The sequence below is a fragment of the Bacillus rossius genome (assembly GCF_032445375.1).
Source record: "Bacillus rossius redtenbacheri isolate Brsri chromosome 4 unlocalized genomic scaffold, Brsri_v3 Brsri_v3_scf4_2, whole genome shotgun sequence".
NCBI lineage: Eukaryota > Metazoa > Arthropoda > Insecta > Phasmatodea > Bacillidae > Bacillus > Bacillus rossius.
This window is the reverse complement of record NW_026962011.1, coordinates 7,712,259-7,726,398: the sequence shown is the minus strand read 5'-3', so window position 1 is coordinate 7,726,398 and position 14,140 is coordinate 7,712,259. Positions and strand designations below refer to the sequence as shown.

The 14,140-nt window shown below is 36.4% G+C and overlaps 2 protein-coding genes across 3 annotated transcripts in view; one reads left to right on the top strand and one right to left on the bottom strand.

Annotated features, from left to right (window-relative positions):
* LOC134542198 (leukocyte elastase inhibitor-like) overlaps window positions 1-2,573 on the bottom strand; it is a 49,514-nt gene extending 46,941 nt beyond the window's left edge. Inside the window, exon 1 of the mRNA XM_063386262.1 lies at window positions 2,448-2,573. Within this exon, the coding sequence (XP_063242332.1) occupies window positions 2,448-2,466 (19 nt within the window). The 5' untranslated portion in view covers window positions 2,467-2,573. The remainder of the gene's footprint in view (window positions 1-2,447) is intronic.
* Window positions 1-14,140, top strand: part of LOC134542196 (constitutive coactivator of peroxisome proliferator-activated receptor gamma-like) — a 131,212-nt gene that overhangs the window by 85,211 nt on the left and 31,861 nt on the right. The gene's annotated exons all lie outside the window — the stretch shown is intronic.

Here is a 14,140-nt window from a genome sequence, read left to right as displayed (position 1 = left end):
GAGCAAAATAAACCACGAAATTCTTACGTTTCACTGCATAATACACCAAGAAGCACTTTGTGCCCAAACATTTCCGGCCAAAATAGTTGAGGTCATGAATTTGGTAATCATTATTGTTAACAGCATCTTGTCAAAAGCACTCTACCATCGTCAGTTTAAAGAATTCTTAAACGAAATGGAGACTCAGTATTCCGACCTCCTTCTTCACAATAAAGTGCGATGGCTTTCCAAAGGTAAGGTGTTGAAACGTTTTGCTTTGTGCTTGAATGAAATAAATAAATTCCTCAATGAAAAAGGCATTAATCACCCTGAATTAGAGGATGGCAAATGGTTGCAAAAATTTTACTTTATGGTGTATATTCAAGCGAAATTAAATTAGCTGAATCTAAAACTGCAAGGAAAGGGAAACCCAGCCTATGTTTTGGTAGAAGAATTAATTAGTTTCGAAGAAAAATTAATTATTTTTGCAGAAGATATTCAGAGCGGTAAATTACTTCATTTTCAATTTCTAAGCAATATCGCGATAAAACCAGTGCAACTGTTTACACGAAATACTTCAGCAAAGTTATAAAAAAAATTAAAGATGAATTTTCTGACAGATTTCAACAATTCAAAACCAACAAAACCACTCTAGCATTCATAGTAAATCCTCTCAACACAAATGGTAACGAAATCCACATTGAGCCATTTGGAGTTGATACTGGATCTCTAGAAATGCAATTTATTGATTTAAAAAGTAAAGCTTTGTGGAGTGGAAAATTTACAGAGTTGAAAAGCAAGTTGGAAGAGTTGGAGGTCCAGAAATGTATGTACGTAACGCAACAAAAGTGGACAGCTTTAAAAGAAATGCCGCGAGTTGAGGCACTTATATTCGACGCATGGAATAGTCTTTCTCATTGCTACAGTGAGGTGAAGAAGTTGGCATTTGGAGTGCTGACTATCTTTGGATCGACATATTCGTGCGAGCAAGCGTTCTCTTGCATGAATATAATTAAAAGTAAAGTAAGACGCCAACTAACAAATGAAAGTTTAGAGTTGTGTTTGAAACTTAAAATAACAAGTTATGAGCCAAATTTATCCAAACTTTCTAAAACCATGCAAAGACAACGCTCCCATTGAATGTGTTTGCGCAATTAATTGTTATTGAAGTACAAGTTAGTGCTGTAAGTAAGTGTTTAATTGTTTTAATATTTTACTAATATAATAAGTGATTATCTAATAAGACCATATATATTATCTAATTTGTTGTGAAAAAACACTACTTATATATGAATCAATTTTTCTTATGAATAAATAGATTAGTTTTTTTTATCAAAAAACTATTTATGCAAGTACTATTTATTGTTGGCAAGAAAAATTTTTGTGGCTCTTTAAAAACTTTGAAATTTTGTAAATTGTAATTTTTGGCTCTTCCGACTCAAAAGGTTGCCGACCCCTGATCTAGGCCATAGAGTAATAAGTTGAGCGTCAGAATATTTGGCGCTATATCAACCTAACCAACCAATAACCTACAGTTAAATGGGGGAAATATTTGTTCATAGCTAGAGGTGTGTGTATTTTCCGAGAAAAGATTCCTAGAATGTTTGAGAGTTAAAACACTGTAGCATCGTCTGTATTTCGTAATTGGGTAAGTTTCTTTCAGCTGCATGCCCGCTGTCAGGACACCAATCACGGTAATTACGCGCGGAAGCAAACGCATCCTGATTGGTACGTTCAAACAAGGCAATGGCCTCGTCTGCTGACGGCTGCCAACTACAAGTAAGAAACCCTTGGCGCTGGGATACCACATTGCAGTTTATTGGGCGTTTAGATAATTTATTTTTTGCTAGAAATGCCTGCCCTGTCCCTAGTCACAGCTTGATACCTGCAAACATTTGCGTAATTATTTGGTGAAAGTATAAAATTAAAATATTCGTACACTTAATGACTATCATTTAATTGTGGTTGATTTGACACGCTGCAAAAGACTAGAAGCCAACGAAAATCACCTTTAAAAAAAAGCATCATACCGAATCATGTGCGACCCGGGAAGTTGCAATGTAGTAGCAGCAGCCAATGAACACAAAACATTCACTTAATCGTGTTCGTGTTTGTGGCGTTTAATCTGGCTTCGGAATATGAAGTTAATTTTTCAGTTCTTTCATCACATCACACCGTGCGTGCGTATACGATGATGGTATTTTCGAGTGTGTCTAATTATCCTGTCAAACGGCATTGCAGCACTTCAAGAATTTTTCCGGTAGTTTACCGTGCGAACGGTTGGTTAGGTTAGGTTAGCAACGTTTAAAATACTGTAAAATGGTTAGTTTAGGTGCATTAAGAATACTAAACGCCGGTTTGTGGTACAATGAATGATGTAACATGGGTTGAAAATACCGTTTGGATGATATTTGATTGGTGAAATTGCCCGATGAAGTGAACGTGCCGGTGTTCACACACGCCCTCACCTGTGAACGCAGTCTTCATGCTGCGCAGCTGCGCTGTGCCGAGGTGGGGTCCAAGTCTTGCCACGTGCCGACCTTCCTCGCTGGCCGCCGCTCCGTGAATGTCCCCGTCTCGGCGGGCGCGGCCTTTCCCGGGAGCCGCCGGTAGCACGATGACGGAGGGGCGGGTGGGTGGAGGGGGAGGAGGCGCGCTGGAGGGGAGAGGCGTGGCCACGCCGCCGGACACCTGTAGATGACACAGCCGGCCATTGGATTCGAACCCCCCTCCCCCCCGTCCACCGAATAACACTCATTCATTTCTTCCCAAAGTCCCAATTCGTTTGTTTTTTTATTCGCTTTCCCCCAATCAGTAGGGCCATGCATATTTCGCGAAAAGATTCCGAGACTAGTTATAAGTTAAAAACACGGTAGCCTCGTCTGTGTTTCGTGATTGGGCGAATTTCTTTCAGGTGCGTGTCGGTTGTTACGACACCAATCACAGTGATTCATTCATTGCGGAGGTAAACGCGCGCCCTGAGTGGCTCGGTCAAACGAGGCTTCGACTTCTCTCGCAGACGGGCCGCCAATCGCATAGGAAGAAACCGCTGGTGCTGGTATAGGTACCTTGTTGCAGTCTGATAGGCGTTCAGGTTTATTCGCGAAAAATGCCTGCCCCTACCAATCAGCGCGTGTGTTCCGAGTCCCGACCGCGATTTCGTCAAATCCGCGGCCTGGAACTCTTCGCAGGGCCTTGGTTCGATGTTCAGTTCCGGCATACGGACCACTAGGCCCGCAATGAGCAACAATAACACTACAATGTGATCATTTTATTTCTTTTGTAGCTCATATAAGTAGGGACACCTGTATTTCGCGAATACATTTCGTGTCAAGGTATGTCACAAAACACTGTAGCTTTTTCTTAGAGTGATGGCGAATCGTGTGCGTGCAGCAGTACGGTATCCACATTCCCATTGGCCCCGTCAAGTGCGGGAAAACACCTCTCGCCGACAACAGCCAATAACTACAATAAAAAAACTACGGTGTTTTGCGATGTACCTAGACACGAAATGTATTCGCGAAATACAGGTGTCCCTACATATAAGACTCCGTTTGTGTACAAGAGTGTAATTGCATTCCAGTAAAAAAAAAAATCATCACTTGCGCGACTATTTATACTAAGTGTATGTCCGTTGAAAATTTGTTTGACAAAAATAAATGCAAGACCGGTATCGAGTTAAAATATAAATTTATGCAGTACAGAAACAACACATTTCGTTTACTTTGTGCTTGTCTTATCAGACTAGTAAAAATACAATAATTATACCACCAAGTTTATAAAAACAAAGTGAATATATAGGCCACAGGTGGAAAAATGTGGACGCGAAGTTTTATTTTATAAATATTACAGTATTTCAATTTTCATTTTATTTTGAAATACGTAATGTATTTTAAACGATCACATTAGTACATATTTTTATACTTAAGTCACCTAAGAAATCATTTCATGTAGGGAATTATAATCTTCACTTAATTTTAACGGTATTTCACAAGCTATTTATTTACTTGCATTATTTTATTTATCAATTACAAAAAATAAACATTTTGTTCATCAGTTTTGTTAAACATTAGAACTACATTAGATTAACCTTTTTAACCCGGAAAAATACATTTAATGTTCTATATTTATAACCGTTTACACGTAGTTTTTCCCTTATTTCCACGAACATAACCTCAAAGTAACGAGAAAAAAATACTGTTTGTTTCTGGAAAACTTCATTCGAGGAATCTGAACTTGTCAGAAACGAAGATTCGTATATAGCTTTATTGCAACATTGAATTTCTTGTACCACCTTTTTGATGTTTTAAATGGTGCCCTCGTATGTAATTCTTTTGAAATTTCAAATTTATTCGAAACAAAATTTGTAACGTATAAGGCGTTGTTCGTGAAACAATGTGAACATTTTTTTTTAGACTGCAACGGAGTATGCTTGCGATAGCAATTTCTTCCTTGTAATTTGCGGCCGTCTGCAAGAGGAGCCATTGCCTTGTTTGGCCGGGCCATTCAGAACACGTTTACTTCCTTACAGAATTGTTGTGTCTGAGAGAACCTCGACCAATTACAAAACACAGACGACGCTAAAGTTTTTTTTTTTTTAATGCACAGCTAGTCTCTAAATCTTTCCGCGAAGAATGCACTGCCCTACGTGTTTTTAGGCACAGCCAATCGTAGCGCCTACTGGGAATGCGGATTGCAGACTGCGCCTGAGGAAGATCCCGCTCACTGCGTCACAGTCCATTTAGTTCGGAATGAAGAAGATAGACGACGAAGACGAGTTTAATGAGGGATACCACAGTGGGGAAAGTAAGTCACGAGCACAAACAGCGTTCTAGGAAATTCTTAATCCCCGGCCCAAAAAAAAAAAAAACATTCGGATGTCTGCACTGTCGTTTTTTTGTAAATGGAACATAAATATTAATGTAAGATTAGAGATATTTGTACATTTGTACACTTACATAAAATGAACTGTATCATTACAGAATAGAGATCGCAGTAATACTGTAATCGGATTCTTTATGCTTTGTGTTGTCCCAGTACCTCCAATAATTAAAGTTATTTGTAAACAGTTCCCTGAATAGCTTTCCAGTATTAACTGCGCACATAAAAAAAGCCTAATACAAACTCCAGTGATTAAATATTCGATTATTTTTCCCATGGTTTGAAAAAGTTATGTTTGAATGAAACATCAATTAAAATATATAATCATGCGCAGTTTTGGTATTTATATCTCAAAGAACGTATTTCATCCATGCGAAATTAACCATAGCCATGTGTTGTCTAAAGTTACAATATATTTCTTGTAGTATTACAAACTATTTGTTGGCAACTGGTTTCCAAAGGAATCTTTTGTAAAAGTACATAAGATGTTTTTCTGTGTGGGATATTTCCTTACAAATTTAGCTTCACGCGATAGTTCAGCCATATGCTCTGATCGCAACAACAAATTTGCGCAAAAATTAAAAAATCATAACTTACGTATTTATCGTGTACAAAATTGCCAACGTGATGAATGTAAGTGTAATTACAGTACTTATATATAACATGGATAAATTATTATTTTTTGATCGGCTACACTACCATACAGAAAAAAAAACATTGCATTATGTATTACGCGAAATGATACTCTATCGTTTTGTGTAAAATTTAAGACGATTAATTTACTATCATCAAGTTTTAAGGTTTTTTTTTCTTCTGGTAAGTGTAGCCCCTTGAAACATGTGGCTGGGAGTGAGTGCCTCTTCCTCCCTCTTCTTTCTCTCTCTCACTCCCCCACCCCCCTTCCCGCCGGTTAACAAATGATGCTCTGGCTGGACAAATAACAATACATCTCATGATTTCAACTTCTCTGATACTTGCACGGAAATAAAGGCGCTTCTAAGACTGATTGAACTTTCCCTAAGTTTACCTATACCTACTTATATTAAATAACTTGTCCTCTGGAAGAGACGTCTCGATGGCTGTCCGAACTGGAAGTACGCTGGTATGTTCTTGCGTACTTTCAGGTAAAGAAACGTCGCCATTAAAAAAAAAAATAGGTAATATTTACTGGAAGATGGATTGTCTTGTAAAATAATGTTCACATTATGGTTTATCAGTTTTAAGATGATAATTGAAACATTAAAGTATAAATATTATTAGGCTAGTTTCAACCAATACGCGGCTCATACCAATCAAACAAAAGTAGAAACTTAAGTAGATTGCCGTAAACTTCGGCTAAAAAGGGTTTGCTAGAATTAAATTTATATCTTGCAAAAATATGTTTGTAATTTTTTTTTTTGTAACTTTTCAATGATAGTCCTTGGAAACTCAGTTGCCAACGATATTACTTTTAAAATTGCAAGGTAGAGCTTTGTGCGATTTGCAGTTTTACAAAGTTATGCCATGTAGTTTTACAAGTGATATCTTTGGCAACTGGGTTTTTCCTAGGATTTTCCTTGTAAAAAGTACAAAACCTTTTTACAGTGATAAGAGGCCGAAAATCACAATTATCTAGCTGCTCTGGCGTACTACAAGTGCAAGTAAAGTATGCGGGGTCGTAAGTATTTAAATTCAGACACGGCCTGATGTTCTCATTCAGGGACAGTGGGGACGAATCTGTTCTCATTTTTGTCGATAGATTTATCCCGTCTTTTCCTGTGTACTATTTATCATTGATTTCCCTCCCCTTATTCCTAACACTATGGCAATAATGAGCATTTTTTGCCATTGGTAGCTTTCGACGAACCGGTCTGTATCTTTCCCACCTCGAACTTTATCTTTCTATGTTTCGATAATCAATTCAAATCAATACGGCGACAGAGTGTGCAGTTAACGGCGTTGCCATCATAGCCGTTGCGGTGTTAAAAGTGATAATAATGTTAATGGTTAGCTAAACAGCACGTATTTAATTGAAAGGGTTTCCTTTCAGGTCCGTAGCCTTTGCGAAGTGATGAAAGTTTATAGGAATTTTATTTATTGTGGAGTGAAGTTATGGAACTTTGAGTAAATGATTCGAATTTACCATGAAGCTCTGGGAATTTTAGAAGAAATGTTGCGAATGTGGGGCGAATCTGCGGGAATTTGAAGAAATGTTGGGAAGGTGGAATGAAGCTGTGGGAATTTGAAGAAATGTTTCAGATGTGGAGTGCAGCTATAGAATTTAAAGAAATTTTTGTACCTATTTGGAGTGAAGAATGTTTGTGTGGTATTTTGTGGGAGTTTCAGAAATATTTTAATCTGGAGTGAAGCTGTATGAATTTTAAGAAATATTCGTATATGGTGTGAAGCTGTGGGAATTAAAAAATATATATTGGAATTTGGTGTGGAGCTGTGGGAGTTTGAAGGAATGTTTTGAATATGGAGAGAAGCTGTGGGAAATCTGAAGAAATGTTATCATGCTGAGTAGCTGTGGGAATGTAAAGAAATGTGAATCTGTGGGGAGGATGTGGAACAATGCCCGGCCACCGGAGTCTCGCGGGTCTCGTGAAGTGGCTCGCCGAGGTCGCCGGAGTGGGAGGACGCACTCCCCCTCCGGGTCGCGGCTGACGAGCCACTCTGCGACCCGCGGACTGACGCTGACAGCGGCTTCAGGCGGGACTCGACGACCCTCGACGTCCCGCGCGCGACCTCAGCCTGGAAACGTGGGACCGCGGAGGTTTCCCTGAAGCACGTGGGCTCGGCCCGAACTGGGAGGGTGCTTGTCTTCTTCGCTGTCGGAACATTGGGTGGCACATCAGCCAGGAACCTTATTGAGTGTACGGGTTCTGAGTTTAGCTTGACTTTAACTTCAACTGACACATTTAGGCTCGGGTCGTTACTAGCATTTGCTGGTATGTCACAAATATTTCCAACAGAGATCACACTTAGTGAATATCTGTTGTAAAATATTGGTGAAAGAACAACAAATTCAATTGACATATCGGTCTAGAATATCTGAACGAGCCCTTAAATAATACTAATGACGAGTAAATCGAAAGAAAAAAAATTCAACACGGGTTGTGAGATCGAGCCTTGATAAGAAAACTCTCTAAATTTATTTGTTCTGACCACAGTCGTTCCGCGTGCCTGTTTATCATATTTACGATGTAACGTGTAAAAAGGAAGTTGAATTGCCGTGTAATTTATACTAATAGCCAGATTTTTTTTTTGGAACTACGAAGTATACTTCGTTTATTTGAGGCACATTCTTCGTAAAAAATTCCGTGAATCCACTCTAACTCCTAACAGCCTTCTTGAAACGTCCGTCAATTCATACTGACTTCTAATAGCTTTGCAATGATTTCCATGTGCATATCGTACCTCTTTTCTGAAATATGCGCTGTCTGTGATATGCGATGGCATGTGACACTTTGGGAAATGTGTACATGGAACATACCATATTTTTTTATTTAAGTTTGTTTGATTCCGTGAAATGGAATTCAAAAAATAAAGAAGGGTCCGAATAATTCCAGTTCCCTCCGATGTATGTACCACGTTTTCCGAAGTTGTTCGTGCTTGATTTAGCTTGTTGTATTTCAAATCAAATATAGAGAATGAATCAATAACTACTATTTATTTAAATGTATAGTGTAAACAAATTACCAGAATTTTATTTCACTAGTCCTGAATTAAGAAATGAGAGTCCGACCAGCAATATCACGACTGAACTATATATATAATACCTGTTTTTACTATTTTAAGGCATTTTTTTAATCATTTTTATTAATGCGTATAAACTGCTTTCTTAGTTTTGATTTGTTTCTTTTACTTAAAAAAATTATTTTTATAGTATTTGTAATTGTTATTAGTACTTTTTAACTTTTGTAAGCATTAAAGTTTTATTAAATTAAAATGTAGTTTATTTATAAGTCTACTAATTTCTTTTTAAGACATATTTATCAGCCTTTGTTACTTAAATTTCAGTTAATAATTTTTAGGCTATTCTAAGGAAAAACGTATTCCCTTAATGTACACGTCGATCAATCCTAAAGCCAGGATATGTGGAGCATGTCACGTTTTATACTCATACAAATATAGCACTATACAGAGGCGCTAAAGAGAAAAAAAATTCTGTACTTTTACAAAAGATACCGTAGGAAACCAGTTGCCAAGAAATATTTTGTAATACTACAAGAAAGATATTGTAACTTTGTACAACACAGGCTATATGAAATATGTTTATCCATATAATACTGAGTATTTTTACGAAAATTGGCTCATCATTTTAAATTTTAATTGATGTTTCATTCAAGCGTAATTTTTTTAAACTATGGAAAATATAATCTAATATTTGATATGCTTATTATGTGTGCTGTTAATACTGGAAAGCTATTCAAGGAAAAGTTGACAAATATCTTTAACTATTGGAAGTACTGAGACAACACAAAGCTAAATGTCCGGGTAAGAATCCGAACCCAGTATTACATCGAACATTATTTCTTTGTGATACAGTTGTTTTCATGTAAATGTACAAATTTACAAATATCTGTTATTTTACATGAATATTTCTCTTCAGTTGAAAAAAAAAAACAGTGCAGGATATTGCATAACTGTTGGTTCTAGATTGTGTTTTTTTTTTTACATGTTCAACCTGGATTTTCCGTATTTTCCTTCCGTGTTTTCTTTTGTTCATTTTGCTAACAGTTGATAATTCTCCTGTTCGTTCATTCTATCATTCGTATCCTCTCTGCCATTTTCCCCGTTCGCTCTTCTCCTTTGATCTTCCCATTCGCATTTTATTTCTGGCTTTAGAACATGTAGACAGCAATATATACACCTCTTTGTTCGTTGCGCGTGATGTGGTAACCATATCTGCGTCCCTTTTGCTTTATTTTACGTAGCGTTTCATTTGTGTGACTTCATGTGACGCTATTAAACAGCAGCATTTTATTTTTCGGCCTTAAAATCGTGAGTTTTTTTTATATTTCTCAAACTATAAACATTTTATATACACGTGCTACTTGCAACCAACGCATTGCTACACGTTACACGGTACGCAGTTCAGTATTCGATTACTTACAACTTAAACTCAAAACGCCAGACCTTGATGAAATCGGAAGTAGTTACATATTAATTTACCCCATATACTCACTTCATTTACTAAAAATTTTTACTATTGCGTAAAATAAGTTCTTCGTGTTAGTAGTTAACAACCACAATAACAAAATTCCCTTATAAAAATGAACGGTTAAACACTGCTCGCATTCATAACAACACCCGTTTTTTTTTCTAGATATTTTTATCTGGAAACTGGGTTGATTGTTTTTAATTAGATAATTTATTAACGTACACAACCTTTTTGTAGGCGAGATTTATGTGAGATGGATTATTCCTGGCGTACAGAGTTACTTATTTTGTTATTATTAACCACTTTGAAAGCGGGTTATGAAAATATCTTGCTCCCACAGATAATTTCTTGATTTTTACCTTAGGATATTATATTCGTAAATCAATGATGATATAACGTCTCTCTGCACAAGTTTTAATGTTGTAAAGTGTACTCTATGACTAATTAAGTACAGCCTATTTGTTGATAGAAAACGATTGGAAAAATAGGAACTGATGATTTACCTTACAAACAATAGTTCCTACAATAGTATCTTGGTAAATGCGTTTTTTGACTCTTTGATTTTTTCGACTGGTATGACCTCTGATATTGGAAGAGACGTAACTAATCCACGCCAGTCTAGCGAACTGCATACAATGCAATCTCCGTATTAACGACTGCCGTATTATGTGCCGTAATGTGAAGAGTACGGACTTCCTGTTTTTGTTACTCTGTTCCAACAGTCCCGCGGTGTGCCTTGTCTTCATGACGGCAGGGAATATTCCGAAGCCAGCTTCTTTATTCTGCCATCTGCTGTTCCCAGGAGGGAATCGACTTACGCCGAATGACCTTTCTCTTTTTATCCTTCTCTCTTCACTTCAGTCGCTTCAGACAATCCTTTTCCAGCTCTTCTTACCGTTTTGGTTTTATTTTAATAAATGATGTACCTATCTTAAAAATAAAATATCACAAAGATATTTTTTAAAAAAATTCATCACTTTGATTTCAGATTCCTTAACGCCCGATCTCACACGCCATGTTGAATTTTTTTCTTTTTTTTTAGTCCTTACTTTTATTTAAGGGTTAATTCTAAAACTTTAATACGATACCTCCCTTGAACTTGTTCTTTCGCAAATATTTTCAACTTATGAACTTAGAGTAATATAGTGGTTGTAAAACGTTGTGAAAGTCTTTGTAACTATCGCGATTTGTTTGACGTTTTGCACTTTTATATTACAATAAGTGAACACCTGTTAAAAATATTCGTGACAGAACAAAAAAAAATTCAAGCAAAATGTTTAGAAATACCCATAAAATAAAAGTAATGGCAAAAAATATACAACTTTAAAAACAACTAAGCAATTGTGTGTCTTGCGTTGTCATGATATTTTTGTGCTATTGCAACTCTGAACATGCATGAACGAAAATCTGCAAGATTACCAGATAAAAAAGGGGGGTTATTACGTTTATCATCCCCATTTTACAGTTACGATTTTGCAAGTGCAAGCGGGCACCCTCAGAGAGGTACTTTTTGATTCCAGGGGGTCTGCTTCCATCACCCCTCCCGGAATCTACTCCCGTCGTGAACAGTAAAATTGACAACCCTCTGCTTGCCCATTCACAACTATATATCTGAGAACATGTAACTCACCTGTTAAAAGGGTTATTTTCTACAGTTGGTGGTCTTCAAAAAAAAAAAAAGTATTTTTGAGTTCCTCTCATTATACATATTTGATGATTTCTTAAAATTAAATTGTACTTTTTTCCTACATTTTAACGTTTTACTAGTTGGTTAGGTAAGTTACATTTAAAATAAATTACTTGGAATTGGTTCAAACATTTTGTGATAGGTTAGTGACAATTTAAATATTTAACGGCGTTTTTCGAAACTAGTAGTTCTTAAAAATTCCATATTCTGAATTTTTTTTTTACCCACGGAAAAGTCGGTACTCTAGGGAAATTACCGTTAAATTTGCAAAAAAAAAAAAACTGTGTATGTCTACATTCACTTAAGTAATTTTTGGGACATTTCTAGACCTGTAATGTGTAACGGTCATACATTTATTGAGTGTCTTTAGTAATAATACTTATCGACTGAACAATGGATTTTTTTCGAGTGCCACATAATTAAAATATTTTAAGAAAAATGCTGATTTGGTAACAGGAATTAAGTACAAAGAAAACTCTCAAAACATCTCAAGTGTCATATTGTCAAAATATTCATGGAGTATTCATTGCTTCTGCCACGGTTATTTTGTCAACACTGTTTGTAAAAACTTTGTGTAGTTTTTAAACAATCATCATCTGACGCTGTACAAGAGAAAATTGGGAAATGAATATCGATGGGAATACTTTTGAGAAGAGTCCAATTTTTAGACAGGCCTCATGATATGGCCAATACCAGTGGGTTCAACCTCACCAATATCCACCAAGAGATTGTAAAACATTTTTTCCCCAACGTAATGAACTGTCGAAGACCGCCCGGACCTTGCCTAGAGATGGTAAGTCTCGCCCCCGAGTGCTAAAGAATGTGTAGGAGATCGGAGAACTTGGAAGGGGAAGGAAATGGAACCACGTCGGTAAAACCCACTACAGTGGAATGCCTACGGCTCTGACCACACAAGAATCCTTGTCTAGTGACCACCCTAATTGGCGGTTGTGAAGGACGAAGAATGATCCCGGACGTGTACCTCGTGTAGTTGAGTTGGTCGTCTACTCACTCAAGAAAATTGATTTTTTTTCGTTGCCTTTTACAAATTTTTACGGACGGCGAGAGTGTGCGTGTGTCTGTATCGTTACGCAAATATGTACGTAATTGTGCACAGAAAAAAAAAACTATGTACTTTTACATAAGGTTCCTTTGGAATCCAGTTGGCAAAAAAATAGTTTGTAACAGTACAATAATATATTGTAACTTTGTACAGCACATGAAAATGGTTATTTTTGCATATATGAAATACTTAACTAGAGAATACTGAGATTTCTTACTAAAATTAGCGCATAATTATATAATTTAATTGATCTTTCATTGAAGCATATTTTATTTTACTACAATGGAAAAATAATCGAAGGTTTTATAATTGGACAATATTTTGTTGTATTGAGCTTATTAATGTGCGCAGTTAATACTGGCGAGCTATTCAGGGAAAGATTTGCAAATAAGTTATAGTAGTGGAGGTACCGGGAAAACACAAAATATAAATTCCCGGGTAAGAATCCGAACCAAGTATTACAAAGAACGCTATTTTCTAGTGATGCAGTTGTTTTCATGCAAATGTACAATTTTTCAAATATCTGTAATTGCTTACCAATATTTCTAATCCATTTACAAAAAATAAATTTATAGTGTACACGTTTTCGAGTATATGATTCACAGTTTAAAAATAATTGCAGTACCATGCACTGTCAGGAATTACAGTAAATGCATGAACTTCACAATGAAGAATGTATCTGAAATTATGGAACTATTCCTGGTAGTTCCAGATGACAGGATCTTCGTAGAAGCTACGCTACATTCCAACTTTCCCGTTGTGAACAGTGTAAACACGCACGGTAAATGAAGAATATTGTGTCTTATAGCACTCAAGTTTTAGAAGGTTTTTTGTTACTTAAAGATGGCGTTGAAACTATACTAACTCATTGCACAGAAAAAAAAATTGTACTTTTACAAACGATTCCTTTGAAAACCAGTTTCAAAGAGTAGTTCTAATACTAAAAGATAAAAGATTGTTAACTTCTACAACACTTGACTATGGTTCTTTTTGCATGCCTATATGAAATACGGTTTTGGAAACACAACTGATTATTTTTTGTTGCGCTTACAAAAATTGGTACATAACTTTAAAATTGTCTTAGTGGTTTTATATGTGTGTGTGTGTGTGTGTGTGTGTGTGTGTGTGTGAGGATTTTTGTTTGTTTGTCCTGTATGCTTTCCTAAACTTTTAATCCGATGTGATGAAACTTTGCACACTTGACCTTTGAAACACGTTTGTCACTGTTTGTCACTGTCTACATAATATTTCGATCAACCACCCCCATCCCCCGTTTCCACCCCTTAAAACAGAACTTCAACACTACTTTATTATTTTTTTTTTTCACTTTGCATTCAAAATAATGATAAGATTACTGTATATGGTTGATTTACAAAAATAAAGA